This window comes from Anolis carolinensis, unplaced genomic scaffold, assembly GCF_035594765.1.
Source record: "Anolis carolinensis isolate JA03-04 unplaced genomic scaffold, rAnoCar3.1.pri scaffold_13, whole genome shotgun sequence".
NCBI lineage: Eukaryota > Metazoa > Chordata > Lepidosauria > Squamata > Dactyloidae > Anolis > Anolis carolinensis.
In genome coordinates this window covers 19,570,266-19,587,411 of record NW_026943824.1, presented here as the reverse complement: position 1 = coordinate 19,587,411, position 17,146 = coordinate 19,570,266, and the positions used below count along the sequence as shown (strand labels likewise).

Below are 17,146 nucleotides of genomic sequence, written 5' to 3'. Positions count from 1 at the left end.
GAGGGCGAGGAGGCAGCGGCGGGGGCGTGTTGGAAAGAAAGCTCGTTCTTCGCCATCGGGACGCAAGAAAGGCGGGACTCGGCTCCTCCGCGAGCCAATGAGGCGAGGAGGGAGCCGTGACGTCAGGAGGTAGGCGGCGGGGACGACCAATAGGCGGCGAAGGAAGGAGCGGGCGACGCGCGAGGAAGGAGCCGAGCGAGCGCCGCTGCGGCCTAGGCCCCGACCCGAAGCCTGCCTGGAAGCCTCGCCGAGGAGGCCGGTGAGTGAGCGCGGCTGGGCGGGTGGCGTCGTCGTCGTCGTCGAGTGTGTGGAGGGAAAAAGCGGGGCATTGCTAGGAATAGCGCGCCCTTGGTCCTTAGGCCTGAGGCGGATGGGAAGGGGGTCGGGTGGGGCGGAGGAGTCGATCCCTCCCGACAGAGGGTCGGTCATCCAACCCCGTGGAGCATTGGAAGAGACTCCCAAAGGTCCTCCCGTCCAGCCCCCTCCTGCCATTAAGGAAGACACCTTCCAATCCCTCCAGACAGATGGCTGTCCAGCCTCACAGAATTACATCTACAGTAGAGTCTCACTTATCCAACAGAAACGTTGGACGTTGGATAAGCGAATATGTTGGATAACAAGGAGAGATTAAGGAAAAGCCTAGTAAACATCAAATTAGGTTATGATTTTACAAACTGAGCACCAAAACGTCATGTTAGACAACAAATTTGACAGAAAAAGTAGTTCAATACGAAATAATGCTATGTAGTAATTACTGTATTTACGAATTTAGCACCAAAATTTCACAATGCATTGAAAACATTGACTACAAAAATGCATTGGATAATCCAGAACCTTGGATAAGCGAGTCTTGGATAAATGAGACTCTACTGTACCTTCCAATCAGTCCCAACAGATGGCCAAGGTTCTGGGTTATCCAACGCATTTTTGTAGTTAATGTTTTCAATCTATCATGATATTTTGGTGCTAAATTCGTAAATACAGTAATTACTACATAGCATTACTGCATATTGAACTACTTTTTCTGTCAATTTTGTTGTAAAACATAATGCTTTGGTGCTTAATTTGTAAAATCATAACCTAATTTGATGTTTTAATAGGCTTCTCCTTAATCTCTCCTTATTATCCAACGTATTCGCTTATACAAGATTCTGCCAGCCCGCTTATGTTGGATAAGTGAGATTCAACTGTAATAAAAACTTTATTTATACCCCTCTCCATCTCCCGGAGGACTCGGTGCGGCTTACACTGGGACAAGCCCAAAACAGTATTACATCAATAAAAACAGTAACACAATAAAATCACAATATAATAACACTTCTCACAAAAGTTAAAATAACTTAAAACATAGACAATAATCCTAATCTGTAGTCAAGCAGCATAGGCCATGGGCCATTTTAAGGGGAATGGAAATCTAAAAATGCATATTCTTTGGTGGCTGGGGATGGGAGCGACTAAAGGTAAGAAAGGTAATACAGTAGAGTCTCACTTATCCAACATAAACGGGCCAGCAGAATGTTGGATAAGCGAATATGTTGGATAATAAGGAGGGATTAAGGAAAGGCCTATTAAACATCAAATTAGGTTATGATTTTACAAATTAAGCACCAAAACATCATGTTATACAACAAATTTGACAGAAAAAGTAGTTCAATACGCAGTAATGCTATGTAGTAATTACTGTATTTACGAATTTAGCACCAAAATATCACGATGTTTTGAAAACATTGACTACAAAAATGTGTTGGATAATCCAGAATGTTGGATAAATGAGACTCTACTGTAAATATGATACAAAAATAACCCCATAATATTCCTACCCCAATACTTCCTCCAGGCCTGCCAACTAAAGCCAACAAGCATTATCCCCTCTTTTAAAAAAAGATAAAAATAGAAAATGCAGAAAAACATCAGAACTAAATTAGGTTGTCTGAATTAATGCTACTCAAAGAGATGGATCATGGTCTGGTGACAGCCTCTGAGCTATCAGCTGACTCTAAATGTCCAGGAAATAAATAATTGCGCCCAACAGGCATGAATATGGTAGCATATTTGGCAGGGGATAACTTGAGATGCCTTGATAATAAATATGCTGTGCATATCTAATGCTCTCATTCCACAGGGATATTAATTAGTCCTATCCTGTTGGCTGGATTGTGTACATTCCTTTCCTATCTCCTAACTGTGTTATTTACTGAGATTGTATGAGTCAGTTGTATATAATATTGCATTGTTTGAAGAGGCATGCTTTAATTCATGTTCTTTTCCTGAAGACATGTGCACTTCTGGTCTCCATAGGTCTCATCTCAAACATGGGAAGCGGAAAGCAAACCCATTCCTTTTGTGCAAGGAAAAATATTGGGTGTCTGCTCTACTGCAGGGACCACTGATCTTTCACTTCCCAGATATTTTGGACAGTAACTCCCAGTGTCCACCAATTTCATGGAGTTTTGGCCACAAAAACAAAGTTTCCCAAGTTGAACAAGGACTTTCAAAGTAAAGACAACCCAATGAAACAGGAAATAAGACTTTCAAAGCAGGAACAGATTTCTGCAATTATTAAAAAATTGTTTCGTATATAAGCTATGAAAATTCACCAAATATCGGAGGATAAGGGAAATGTTCTGCAATTTGGTGAGTTAGTAGGGTTAAATGTATTCTACCACTGAACCAAATTTGATCAGGATAGCTCTAAAAATGACGACAGGAGAGTCCTGTAAAGTCCCCCCCCCCCCCAGTTCTGTTTTTCGCCATTGTGCATGCGCGTCCGCCAATAACGAAGTAATTATGAACATTCTGAATTTTCGGAAAGTTCCGAAATTTTTGGTTCAAAAATCAGAAATGACTTTAGAAACGAAGCGCCAGCACCCCCTATTTTTGAAGTGAGTATTGAACCATTTTTTTCATGGATCGCACATGCCTAGTACTTATGTTCATTATTGTATTATGTCTACTTGTATGATTTTAAATTGTATGGTTTCCTTGCTATGTTGGAAACCGCCCTGAGTCCCTTGAGGAGATAGGGCGGTATATAAATAAAGTTTATTATTATTATTAGTACAATAGAGTCTCACTTATCTAAGCCTCGCTTATCCAAGCCTCTGGATTACCCAAAACATTTTTGTAGTCAATGTTTTCAATACATCGTGATATTTTGGTGCTAAATTCGTAAATACAGTAATTACTACATAGCATTACTGTGTATTGAACTACTTTTTCTGTAAAATTTGTTGTATAACATGATGTTTTGGTGCTTAATTTGTAAAATCTTAACCTAATTTGATGTTTAGTAGGCTTTTCCTTAATCTCTCCTTATTATCCAACATATTCGCTTATCCAACGTTCTGCCGGCCCGTTTACGTTGGATAAGTGAGATTCTACTGTAATTACAAATATTCTGAATTTTTGGAAAATTCCAAAAATTTTGGTTCAAAAATCGGAAATGACTTTAGAAAGTGCCTGTGCCCCCTACTTTTGAAGCAAGTATTGAACCATTTTTTTTTTCATGGATCGCACATGCCTAGTACTTATGTTCATTATTGTATTATGTCCTGAGTCCCTTGAGGAGATAGGGTGGTATATAAATAAAGTTTTATTATTATTATTATTATTATTATTATTATTATTATTATTATTATTATTATTATAAGTGACTACTGTTGGTTATACAGGTGGCAGTACCAGAGGTTAACAGCTGGAGGGCCAAAGGTGTTAGTACCTATGTGTTAGTCTGCTTTCCGTTCATTCTTTTAATCCAAAACTAGCCTGATTATAGGCTCTTCCAAAATTGCAAAGTGTATTTGTCACATCTCTTTCCTCATAGAGCAGCTGATCTGTTAACTTGCTGAGCTGCCTTGTTATTTGATTGTTGGGCCAAGTAGCCTTAATCACATTGCGTTAATCCTTGTTGTTTCTTACGTAATACAGTTGCAGAACTGCAACTAGTATTGCTAGATAGTAAATGCTCATTGACTTGGACAGCGTTATGGCCTCATCCGTCTAGGCCTGTCTGTTTTAAGAAGAATTACTAAGCGATGGGAGCAAGAACTTTGAACATTTGATGATAAAAATTTGCTTGACAGCTAATAGGTAATTGGTTTTTGAAAGTCAACTTACAAAAACAAGTTCTCGTTATGACGATTTGTGAAACAGAATGACATAGAATCATTTAGATCTTACGCAGATGGAGTGAGGGCCATTAGAGAGGGTACTCTTTGTCAGTATATGTATTGATATACAGTAGAGTCTCACTTATCCAACATAAACGGGCCGGCAGAATGTTCGATAAGCGAATATGTTGGATAATATGGAGAAATTAAGATAAAGCCTATTAAACATCAAAATGGGTTATGATTTTACAAATTAAGCACCAAAACATCATGTTATACAACAAATTTGACAGAAAAAGTAGTTCAATACACAGTAATGTTATGTTGTAATTACTGTATTTACAAATTTAGCACCAAAATATCACAATATATTGAAAACATTGACTACAAAAATGCGTTGGATAATCCAGAACGTTGGATAAGCGAGTGTTGGATAAGTGAGACTCTACTGTAGTGTGAAATTGTTCTAGTAGTATCCTGTTTCCCTGAAAATAAGAGATCCCCAGAAAATAAGACCTAGTAGAGGTTTTGCTGAATTGCTAAATATAAGGCCTCCCCCCAAAATAAGACCTAGTAAAGTATTTGTTTGGAAGCATGCTGGATCGGTAAATGTACATACCATAGATTGTTGTACATGGAAATAAAGGTTGTAACAAGAAATAATAATAATATAATAATAACTTTATTTTTATATCCCACCTCCATCTCCCAGAAAGGATTCAGGGCAGCTTACACAGGGACAAGCTCAACAATAACATAAATTTACATACACAAAGAAATTTAAAACAGTAATTTAAAAACAGTATAGCAATAAAGTATAATATAGAAATTCTTGAAAGGATTCACAGTTTGGTTATGCTGGTTTGTGATGACAACTACTGTACAGTAGATAATAAATTTTCATTTTTTAAAAATGCAACCATTTATGTGAATTCTTTGTAGAAAAATAAAACACCCCCTGAAAATAAGACCTAGCACATCTTTGGGAGAAAAAATTAATATAAGACACTGTCTTATTTTCGGGGAAACTGGGTATAAAGCTGTGTTTGATCTAGAAGTGAAGAGGTTAAATGCATAGAGTGGGAATGAATTGCTAGAGCGTAACGTTGGGAGGTTCCAGTTTCTAGCCGGATGGAGTGTTCGGAGTCTAGTGACCGTCCGATTTGTCTTGTAAATAGATGTAAATACTAAATAAAGATTGAGCCTCTTTGACAGCTGATAAGAAGGAGTTTGGAATGAAGTTATTCCGTGCCTTCCTGGCAGACAGTCAGGATCGTCGGAGAGGGATTGAGACAGGGAAGGTGATTCGTCTCAATCAACAATTGACACTATTGTACAATATTTTGCTTGTAGCTGATGTTTCCTAATTGTGTACATGAAATCCTGGCTTACAAACATCTGGGATAGGCCAGGAAAGGTTGACTGATGGTTATCTTTTAAAACGGCCCGCCTTGGTTTGCCTTCCAGGTTACCTCTTCAGGGGCACCATGGCTCGACGGATGCGCAACAGCAGAGCCTGGCACTATGTCCTGAGCGGCGTGCGCCGGGATGGAGACTCGCGGGCGGCAGCGTTGCCATCTGGACCCCATGGTTGGTCATATGATTCTGATGGGCAGGTAGGACTGTGCATGGTGCAAAACTGCTGTCTAAATTGGTTGTTTGATGTTGGTTTGCTTTGGGACTGGGTGGGTTGTTAATGGATTCATGTTTGCACTTGTGACGAGACATCAAATGTTTGCCTCTATGTTTTTTGTTTGTTGAAATCCACCTTGAGTCCCCTTGGGGAGATAGGGCAGAATACAAATAAAGTTGTTTATTATTATTATTATTATTATTATTATTATTATTTTATTATGACATAGCAAACAAGATAGATATGCTAGATTTCATATCACAAAACCACAAGTCGAACACTTCCCAAGTGTCTAGGACTGTGTGATGTATTTTCGGATGATGCGCGCAGATCCCAGCAGGGTGGCCTTTTGCAGTTGGCAGATCGTAATTATTATTATTATTATTATTATTATTATTATTATTATTATTATTGTGTTGTCGAAGGCTTTCATGGCCAGGATCACAGGGTTGTTGTATGTCTTTCGGGCTGTGTGGCCATGTTCCAGAAGTATTATCTCCTGACGTTTCGCCCACATCTATGGCAGGCATCCTCAGAGGTTGTGAGGTATGGTTCTGAGGATGCCTGCCATAGATGTGGGCGAAACGTCAGGAGATAATACTTCTGGAACATGGCCACACAGCCCGAAAGACATACATCATTATTATTATTATTTGAAACACAACAAGATGAGTCCACAGCAAACACTCTGTACTGGATCACACGCCGGACACTTCCCATTATTATTATTATTATTATTATTATTATTATCCATTGTTTGGATATTTGTATTGTTGAGTAAACCACTAGTACAGTTGGATGTTTGGGCCTCCAACTTCCAGAAACCCTAGCCAGCTTGTCCAGCTCTGGCATAAACCAGTACAGGTGGTCCCAGTGGTTATGGGCACACTGGGTGCCGTGCCAAAGATCTCTGCCGGCATTTGTAAACAATAAACATTGACAAAATCACAATCTGTCAACTGCAAAAGGCCACCTGGCTATTAGCCCCAGCTTCTGCCAACCTAGGAGGTGTCTAAGGACAATGCTGGCTCTTTACTAATAATAATAATAATTTTATTTTTGTACCCCGCCACCATCTCCCCAGAGGGACTCAGGGCGGCTCACAGATATAAAACAAGCATACAGTGATATCAAATACAAACACACACACATAAATTTAAAAGGCATAAAATAAAATCACAATCATTGTAAGACACATGATAAACTGATATAAGACACTGATATTGATGTTTTTATTGGTATAATTATTTTATTGCTGTGTTATTGATATTTGATTGTTTTATCGGGCTAGGCCCCATGTAAGCCGCCCTGAGTCCCTTCGGGGAGATGGGGCGGGGTATAAAAATAAAGTTGTTGTTGTTGTTATTATTATTATTATTATTATTATTATAATAAAACACAGCAATAAAATCATAAAATGAGCTTAGAATTCCCTTTGGCTTAGAAATGGAGATGAGCACCAACCCCCCAGAGTCGGACACGGCTGGACTTAATGTCAGGGGAAACCTTTGCCTGGAACAGGGCCAGACAGCCCAAAAGACTCACAGCAACCCAGTGATTCCGACATTGTCTGGAATTGCTCCTCATGGCTAATTCTGGGGAAGCACTGAGCCATAAGTCTCCCATGGGCTGATTGACAAGGCTAGTCAAGAGCGAACCATGCCTACAAAAGGAGGTGCATGTAAACATAAAAAAAGCAAATTAAAAACAGTATTTATATTGAGAATGCTTGGCAATGTAAATGAGACTTTCCCGAAGGCCTTTTAGTGAGGCTGCGATGGTTCAGTGGAGAGCGAGAGAGCCCTGATGGTTCTTGTTCTCTCCTTCCTTCCTTCCTTCCTTCCTTCCTTCCACAGCACAGTGATTCTGATTCAGAGCCGGAGTTCCCCCCGCTGCTGCCTTCCATCCCCACCGCCATCCCCGTGACGGGAGAGTCCTACTGCAACTGTGAGAACCAGAATGACGCTCCGTACTGCCCCAACCCGCATGCCATCCACCGGATCATGGATTGTCAGTGTGGGGAGGAAGACGAATGTAAGGAAACGCCCCAGTTTCTCCTTCCGTGTTGTTGATGAGCTATGGATGCCTTAGATCAGGGGTCCTCAAACTTTTAAAGCAGAGGGCCGGTTTGTTTATTTTATTTATTTATTTACAGTATTTATATTCCGCCCTTCTTTCTCACCCCGAAGGGGACTCAGGGCGGATTACAATGAACACATATATGGCAAACATTCAATGCCAACAGACAAACAACATTCAGTTTTTAGACAGACACAGAGGCATTTTTTAACATCTTTCCAGCTTCACGATTCCGGCCACAGGGGGAGCTGTTGCTTCACCGTCCATTGGTGGCTGTTCTTCCTTTTCTTTTCCTCGTGAGCAGTTTTTATGGTGTTGTAGATTAGTTAAATTAGCCTCCCGCATAAAGCGTACCTAAATTTTCCCTACTTGACAGATGCAACTGTTTTTCGGGGCTGCTAGGTCAACAGCAAGCCGGGGCTATTTTTTTTTTTATGGTTGGAGGCTTAACCCGACCCGGGCTTCGAACTCATGACCTCTCGGTCAGTAGTGATTTATAGCAGCTGGTTACTAGCCATCTGCACCACAGCCCAGCCCCCTTCAGACTGTGGAGGGGCCGAATTATCATTTGGAAAAAAAAACACGAACAAATTCCTGTGCACACTGCACATGTTTTATTTGTAGTGCAAAACAACAACAACAATGAAAGAACAATACAATATTTTAAAATGAAAACAATTGTAACCAACATAAACCTATCAGGATTTCAATGGGAAGTGTGGGCCTGCTTCTAACTTATTCAAGTTAATTAGGATTATTGTTGTTGTGTGCCTTCAAGTCATGTCAGACTTTGGGCGTCATTATTACATTATTTGGTGGGCTCCTTCCTCAGACTTTGACTGGGTGTGGGATGATCTCAACAAATCAACGGCAACGCTATTGACCTGCGACAGCCGCAAAGTGAATTTCCACATGGACTACAGCTGTGGCACCGCCGCCATCCGAGGGAACAAGGAGCTGGCCGAGGGGCAGCACTTTTGGGAAATCAAGATGACCTCGCCGGTGTATGGCACTGATATGGTATGTTGATTGGAGGTGGAGAGATGTGTCAAGCAAGCTTCATATATTTAGGTTTCATCCCTAGCTCTACATTTTAATGGCTCTGTTGTGGATGTGGGAATCCAATGGCTCTCCAGATACTTTTGGACTGCACACTTCACTGTCTTATCTAGTTATAATTTGTAAGAGGGTGAGGTTTCCTACAGAGCAATCCAGACAGCTGTATTGACAATTTTTAAACTTGAGTCTTATGTTTAATCTTTGATTTGTGTATTTCAATATGTATTTTGTGGAAATATGTTTTAATATGCGTATTTTAAAGAATGTTTATAGATGTACAGTAGAATCTCACTTATCCAAGACTCGCTTATCTAAGGTTCTGGATTATCCAATGCATTTTTGTAGTCAATGTTTCAAAAAACACGATATTTTGGTGCTAAATTCGTAAATACAGTAATTACAACAGAACATTACGGTGTACTGAACTACTTTTTCAGTCAAATTTGTTATATAACATGATGTTTTGGCGCTTAATTTGTAAAATCATAACCTAATTTGATGTTTAATAGACTTTTCCTTAATCCCTCCTTATTATCCAAGATTCTGCCAGCCCATTTAGCTTGGATAAGTGAGACTCTACTGTATGTGTTTTAGCAATGTTGTAACCTGCCTTGAGCTGCGAGGAGAGGCAGGCAAGAAATAGAAGTTATTATTGTTGTTGTATTGTCGAAGGCTTTCATGGGCGGAATCATTGGGTTGCTGTGAGTCTTTTGGACTGTCTGGCTATGTTCCAGAAGCATTCTCTGCTGACGTTTTGTCCACATCTATGGCAGGCATCCTCAGAGGTTGTAAGGCATGTTGGAAACTATTTCAATGAGCTATGCTGGTGTATTTTTTATTTGATTTGAGGTCAGTGAGGTTTATATATCTGTGGAAGGTCCAGGGTGGGAGAAGGAACTCTTGTCTGTTGGAGGCAAGTGTGAATGTTGCAATTCATCAGTTTCCCTCTGCAGTCAGTGGTTCCCTTGATCCTCTGGGTGGATCTTTGTCTTTACTCTCATAGCTTCCCCAAGATTACCCCAGGCAGGAAGCAGCCAGGCTTTGAAGCTACAAGGCTTTTCAGTGCTATTCAAGGTGATTCCTTCACTTCACTTCACTTTATTTCTTAATTAGTCGCTCTCCACCAGAGTGCTCCGAGCAACTTACAATTTAAAGTATCATTCCACAATAGAAAACATTCATCATAAAAACATTCAACCTAAAAACATTCAACAGTGACTATTTGGCACTTGCTTTCAACAGACAAGCGTTTTTTCTCCCACCCTGGACCTTCCACAGATATGTAAACCTCACTGGCCTAGTTTCCAATATACCTCACAACCACTGAGGATGGCTGCCATACATGTGGGCGAAATGTCAGGAGAGAATGCTTCTGGAACATGGCCAGCCAGGCAGCCCAGAAAAGTCACAGCAACCCATTATTATTATTAGTATTACAGTAGAGTCTCACTTATCCAACATAAACGGGCCGGCAGAAGCTTGGATAAGCAAATATCTTGGATAATAAGGAGGGATTAAGGAAAAGCCTATTAAATATCAAATTAGGTTATGATTTTACAAACTAATCACCAAAACATCATGTTATACAACGAATTTGGCAGAAATTATACATTGTTTGCTCCACGGTTTCATATCTTCCCTTCCTTTCCGTCTCCGCTCCTCCACTCCATTTCCTATTTATCCAGATGGTGGGAATTGGGACATCGGATGTCAATTTGGACAAGTATCGGCACACGTTTTGCAGCCTGCTGGGCAAAGATGAAGACAGCTGGGGCCTCTCTTATACAGGTATGTCATGCAAAAAAGGCAACAGATATTCTCGATTTTGACTTTTTAAAGTGGAACAAACAGCATTGTGAGGGGACAGAACACCCGATGATAATGTTATTTATTTTATTTATTTATTACAACATTTATATCCCGCCCTTCTCACCCGAGCGGGGACTCAGGGCAGCTTATAATAAACACACATATAAAAACTATACAATACACTATAAACCAGATTAAAATTATTAACTTACATCAACATTCATAAAAACATTCTAAAATACAAATGGGTGTGTTCAAGTTCAAAAGACTGTTATCGTCACATATGATGCCTTCCTGCACTTACACGTGGCATGGAGTTTGAATAACCTCTGAGGTGTCCCTTCTAACATTATTCTAAGGAAAACCAGGAATATATAGGCGGGCAAGATGAATCGATTGCCTGTGTTGTAACTGTGCCCGCTCTTTGTGTCCTAGGCCTCCTCCATCATAAAGGAGACAGAACCAATTTCTCAACAAGGTTTGGTCAAGGCTCCATCATCGGGGTGCACCTGGACACGTGGCATGGGACTCTGACGTTCTTCAAAAACAGGAAATGTATAGGTAAGTTTGGGGGTTCCCTGCCCAACCACAGGGATAAAGAGAGTAGGCATGAGATTTTAGAGGAAACAGGGGCAGTTATATTATTATCTATTACTGTGTTTCCATGAAAATAAGACAGTGCCCCCCCCCAAATAAATAAATAAATAAATAAATAAATACATGCTGAGTCCCTTCGGGGAGATGGGGCGGGATATAAAAAATAAAGTTTATTATTATTATTATTATTATTATTATTATTATTATTATTTTATTATGACACAGCAAACAAGATAGATATGCTGGATTTCGTATCACAAAATCACAAGTCGAACACTTCCCAAGTGTCTAGGACTGTGTGGTGATGATGATGATGATGATGATGATGATTATTATTATTATTATTATTATTTTATGACACAGCAAACAAGATAGACATGCTGGATTTCGTATCACAAAATCACAAGTCGAACACTTCCCAAGTGTCTAGGACTGTGTGATGTATTTTTGGATGATGCGTGCAGATCCCAGCAGGGTGGCCTTTTGCAGCTGGCAGATCGTAATTTTGTCAATTATTATTATTATTATGGATGATCCAGGACCTCCAGAATGGTTCTCATGAATCTGGCCCAATTGATGTCACTATGGCCACAAATTGTACAAGTTGGACAAGCAACAACCTGGGATCTGGAAAAGGAAAATTCAAAATTATAGATGCATAAAGGAACAAACATATCTGTAAAATTTGATAATCTCCAGCAACTAATAAACTGAATGGACTTGCCCTGTCATGCCATAACAGCACAAAGAACAGAATAAGAAATTCCAAAGTGTTAGTTTTGTTGAGGAACAGGCTGGATGTGTTATTTATTTGTGACATTTATATCCCGCGCTTCTCACACCAAAGGGGACTCAGTGAGGCTTACAAATTATATGTACATACAAGGTATTATATTATTAGCATAGCACAATATTAGCATTGTATATTACTATATTGTACTATACCATCATACTGTAGTATTATTAGTAATAGTACATGTGATATATGATAGGTTGGTAAAGGTAAAGGTTTTCCCCTGACGTTAAGTCCAGTCGTGATCGACTCTGGGGGTTGGTGCTCATCTCCATTTCTAAGCCGAAGAGTGAGCGTTGTCCATAGACACCTCCTAGGTCCTGTGGCCACTGGCATGACTGCATGGAGCGCCATTACCTTCCTGCCAGAGCGTTTGCATGTTTTCAAACTGCTAGGTTGGCAGGAGCTGGAGCTAACAGCGGGCGCTCATTCCGCTCCCGGGATTTGAACCTGGGACCTTTTGGTCCGCAAGTTCAGCAGCTCAGCGTTTTAACACACTGCGCCAACACCAAGGCATTATTAGTAGTATTATATTATCTTACATTATAATGTTATTGTCAATATTATATGTATATACAATATATTATTATATATCATTGTATATTATATTGTCTATTAAATTGTGTTTTGGTCTAAGGCAGGGGTGTCAAACTTATTTTCATCAAGGGTCACATCAGCCTTATGGTTGCTTTCAAAGGATAGAGAATCCATAGATAGAGGGCCAACAATTTTTTTTCTTAAATAGTGGTCAGTGTTCTTTAGTTTTTACTCAGTCGTGGCCCCCAAATGACAATTCCCATTCCTTTTGATTATCAGCCATGGAGGCTGTAGATAAAGGGAGTTGCAACCCAGCAGCCCTTGTGGCTCTGAAGTTGGGGAAAGGTTAGACGACCTTTTGAAGTCACATATCACACCCACAAGCTTTGTATCTCAATCCTCCAACTGCAGCCCTCTGGCTGTTTGGGTTTCAAACTCGTAGGAAGCCTGGCCAGCTTGTTCAAAGGGAGTTGGAGGCCAAAACAGCCGGCGGGCCGCAATTTGGGCATCAAGGCCAGGAACTGGAAGTACTGTACTGATTACATGTGTTGGAGTCTAATCTTTTTCTTCCTCTGTTAATAAACGTTGGCCTCCTTTTTTGATATCCGCCAACAGGCGTGGCTGCCACCCAGCTGCAAAACAAGCGATACTTCCCCATGGTGTGTTCGACGGCAGCCAAGAGCAGCATGAAAGTCATCCGCTCCTGTGCCACGCACACCTCCCTGCAGTACCTGTGCTGTTACCGCCTGCGCCAGCTCCTTCCCGATTACGTCGACACGTTACAGGTGCTGCCTCTCCCCCCGGGACTCAAGCACATTCTGCACAACAAACTGGGCTGGGTGCTGAGCATGAACTGTGGCTCGCTCCAGCCGGCCTCTTCTACCTCCTCGGGCAGCGATTCGGACAGCTCCTTCAGCTCGGACGCCGATGCTTGCCAGCGGAAGAGATGCAGGAGGACATAACGTTTCCAAGTTGTGCAGTGACTTGAAGAACAAGAGGGGCTCACGCTGGCCTCCATCTGAACCTGTATGCAATTTTTTGTCTCTTTGGAACTTGCGAGCATTTTTGCGAAGGCAAGCGGTTCGTTCCCATAGCTGGATCGATGATTTTGCTCGTCAACTGCATTTTGCCAACTTTCCCGGAAGCTGCTGAACAGGACAGTGAAATCTCCTCCCAGTCACATTTGTGCGTGAAAAGTCGCGAAGCCATCCCATGTGTTGAGTTGCTTTTTCATTTGCAACGTGCGATGCCTCTGGTTTTAAGGCACGAGGACAACAGTAGCTAGACACAAGGGTTCTCACCTGTTTCTTTCCAGTACTTTTGCACAGACAGCTACTTGCTTAGAGTTGTAACTGATCTTGTGTGAACCCTTCAGTTTCCTTTGGTGCTTTGCATGTCTAACGTTTCCTGTATTAAACTGTATGAAAATGTAATTAAAGGACAATAATAATAATAATACTTTATTTATAACCCGCCCTCTCTCCCCGAAGGGACTTAACGTTGCTTGTGATACGGACAACTACAGTAGAGTCTCACTTATCCAACATTCGCTTATCCAACGTTCTGGATTATCCAACGTATTTTTGTAGTCTATGTTTTCAATATATCGTGATTTTTGGTGCTAAATTCATAAATACAGTAATTACTACGTAGCATTACTGCATATTGAACTACTTTTTCTGTCAAATTTGTTGTATAACAAGATGTTTTGGTGCTTAATTTGTAACCTAATTTGATGTTTAATAGGCTTCTCCTTTATCTCTCCTTATTATCCAACATATTTGCTTATCCAACGTTTTGCCGGCCTGTTTATGTTGGATAAGTGAGACTCTACTGTATATTGTGACTTGTCTACAATGGAAGTCCACCTCTTGTTTTTGAAATTGAAGGTTCAAATACATCAGATCACTGTCTGTCATTAGGTGAAAGACTCATATATGTACATTTTTTTCTTTCTGGGTCCTTGATTGATTCCCACATTTCCTTTTTCACAACAAACTGTAGTTCACTATGATAGCTAAGCCAGAAAAGAACTTATACAGTAGAGTCTCACTTATCCAAGCTAAACGGGCCGGCAGAAGCTTGGATAAGCGAATATCTTGGATAATAAAGAGGGATTAAGGAAAAGCCTTTTAAACATTGAAAACATTGACTACAAAAATGGCTTGGATAATCCAGAGGCTTGGATAAGTGAGACTCTACTGTATTTGGTTATTAATTGTAAGAATCCATATCCCATATATATTTTTCCAAAAATCCGTGAAAGAACAACTCAAGGCTTGGCCCAACGGGATCTTTGCTTCATTTCAAGTGATATCATATGTTCATGGCAGCGGAGCAGGGGAGTTATACATGGTCCTGAAAATGTTATTCAATTGCAATTTCCATTAACCTTGTCTTTATCTGTGGTGCTTAAGGATAATTTATTTATTTACAGTATTTATATTCCACCCTTTCTTCTCACCCCGAAGGGAACTCAGGGCAGATCACAATGTACATATACATGGCAAACATTCAATGCCATTAGACATACAACATACACAGAGGCAATTTAACATTTTCCAGCTTCTGGCTTCATGAGGGTATGCTCGGTTCTGGCCACGGGGAGCTGCTGCTTCATCATCCACTGTGACACTGAGTTCTTGATGGAGTACTTTCTCATTCTTCCACATGCTGCTGGACATTTTTATGGTGTTGTAAATTAGTTAAATTAGCCTCCCCGCATAAAGCGGTACCTAAATTTCCTACTTGACAGTCTTTCAGGTTGCTTAGTGTGTGTGTATATATATATATATATACACACACACACACATACATACATACATACATACATATACTAGCTGTGCCCGGCCACGCGTTGCTGTGGCGTTGTCTGGTGGTGTCTGTATTTTATAGGCAGTGTGGAAGAGGCCTAAGTGAGGCCTAACTCTGCCTGTCCCCTGGGCTGAGTGGTTTGCTAGGAGACCGAGTTTAGCCCTCTAAACTGGCAGCACTTGGATAAAAACAATTATTCCTCTCCCTCTAATTAGGACTTTATTTTTCTTTTCTTTTTGTTGTATCAACCTAGAGGCGTGGATGAGGGGTTGTGCTGTCAATTTTCGAGGTTGTGGGGTGTTTAGTTTTGTTTTGTCGGTCGCCAGGATTCCATCACTCTTTTATATATATAGATATATATATATTTACAACGAGCTGGGCTTTCAGGTTGCTTAGATCAACAACGAGCTAGGCTATTTAATGGTTGGGCGCTCAATCTGATCTGGGCTGGCTTCGAACTCTCTCTCAGTCAGTAGTGATTTATTGCAGCTGGCTACTAACCAGCTGTGCCACAGCCCGGTCATCACATGAGTACTGTGATTGAACAATGCCCAGAGAGGCAATAAAACCATATTGTAAACAGTGCCAGCAAAATGGGAACAAGCTAGTATTGAAAGACCTACCAGGGCAAAAGGAGACCAATTAGCGTTCTGATGCAATTGGGATGAATGTAACCATTGCTACTATTATCATTCATAATCATAATAATAATAACACTTTATTTATATACCGCCCTATCTCCTGGATGGGAATCAGGGCGGTTTAAATCATGGATTTCCTCATTTTTTATGAATTGTTTTTATGGTTTGATTATTGGTTTCATTGGTTTCTTGTCTTGTTTTTATAGTTATATTCGGGCTTGGCCCCATGTAAGCCGCCCCGAGTCCCTTTGGGGAGATGGGGCGGGGTATAAGAATATTATTATTATTATTATTATTATTATTATCATTTGAAAAAAAACAAACACACTGCACATGTCTTATTTGTAGTGCAAAACAACAACAACAATGAAAGAACAATACAATATTTCAAAATGAAAACAATTGTAACCAACATAAACCTATCAGGATTTCAATAGGAAGTATGGGCCTGCTTCTGGCCAATGAAATAGTCAAATTAATTAGGATTGTTGTTGTTGTGTGCCTTCAAGTCATTTCAGACTTTGGGCCTAAGTCTAAAATTATTTATTTATTCATTTACTACATTTATTTATTACATTTATATCCCGCCCTTCTCACCCCGAAGGGGACTCAGAGCAGCTGTATGTACATAAAATATATTATATTACAGTGTGTTTGTTTTTTTTCAAATGATAATTCGGCCCCTCGACAATCTGAAGGATTGTGGACCGGCCCTCTGCTTTAAAAGTTTGAGGACCCCTGCTCTAGGTTGATACAACAAAAAGAAAAGAAAAATAAAGTCCTAATTAGAGGGAGAGGAATAATTGCTTTTATCCAATTGCTGCCAGTTAGAAGGCTAAGCTCTGTTCACTTGGTCTCCTAGCAACCCACGCAGCCCAGGGGACCCTTTACCTTAACTACCACCAATTCCTCAATACTTTATTTCCCATACAGTAGAGTCTCGCTTATCCAACGTAAACGGGCCGGCAGAACGTTGGATAAGCGAATATGTTGGATAATAAGGAGGGATTAAGGAAAAGCCTATTAAGTAGGGTGTTTACTTTTGTTGTTTTGTCCGCTGCCGTGATGCCATCCC

General features: G+C 40.5%; 1 protein-coding gene across 1 annotated transcript; it reads left to right on the top strand.

Annotated features, from left to right (window-relative positions):
- Nucleotides 1-114: 114 nt before the first annotated feature.
- Nucleotides 115-14,074, top strand: spsb3 (splA/ryanodine receptor domain and SOCS box containing 3). Its single transcript, XM_062964655.1, has 7 exons — nucleotides 115-259; nucleotides 5,577-5,725; nucleotides 7,599-7,776; nucleotides 8,654-8,841; nucleotides 10,566-10,668; nucleotides 11,125-11,250; nucleotides 13,232-14,074. The coding sequence occupies exons 2-7, from the start codon at nucleotides 5,597-5,599 to the stop codon at nucleotides 13,576-13,578; spliced, it is 1,071 nt and encodes a 356-aa protein (XP_062820725.1). The 5' UTR covers nucleotides 115-259; nucleotides 5,577-5,596; the 3' UTR covers nucleotides 13,579-14,074.
- The last annotated feature ends 3,072 nt before the right edge of the window (nucleotides 14,075-17,146 follow it).

Bases quoted from the DNA above. Each gene is read 5' to 3' on its own strand.
- spsb3 (XM_062964655.1), top strand. From the start codon at position 5,597: ATGGCTCGACGGATGCGCAACAGCAGAGCCTGGCACTATGTCCTGAGC. The intron at 8,842-10,565 runs GTATGTTGATTG...CTATTTATCCAG, and splicing joins CGGTGTATGGCACTGATATG to ATGGTGGGAATTGGGACATC. The intron at 10,669-11,124 runs GTATGTCATGCA...TTTGTGTCCTAG, and splicing joins CTGGGGCCTCTCTTATACAG to GCCTCCTCCATCATAAAGGA.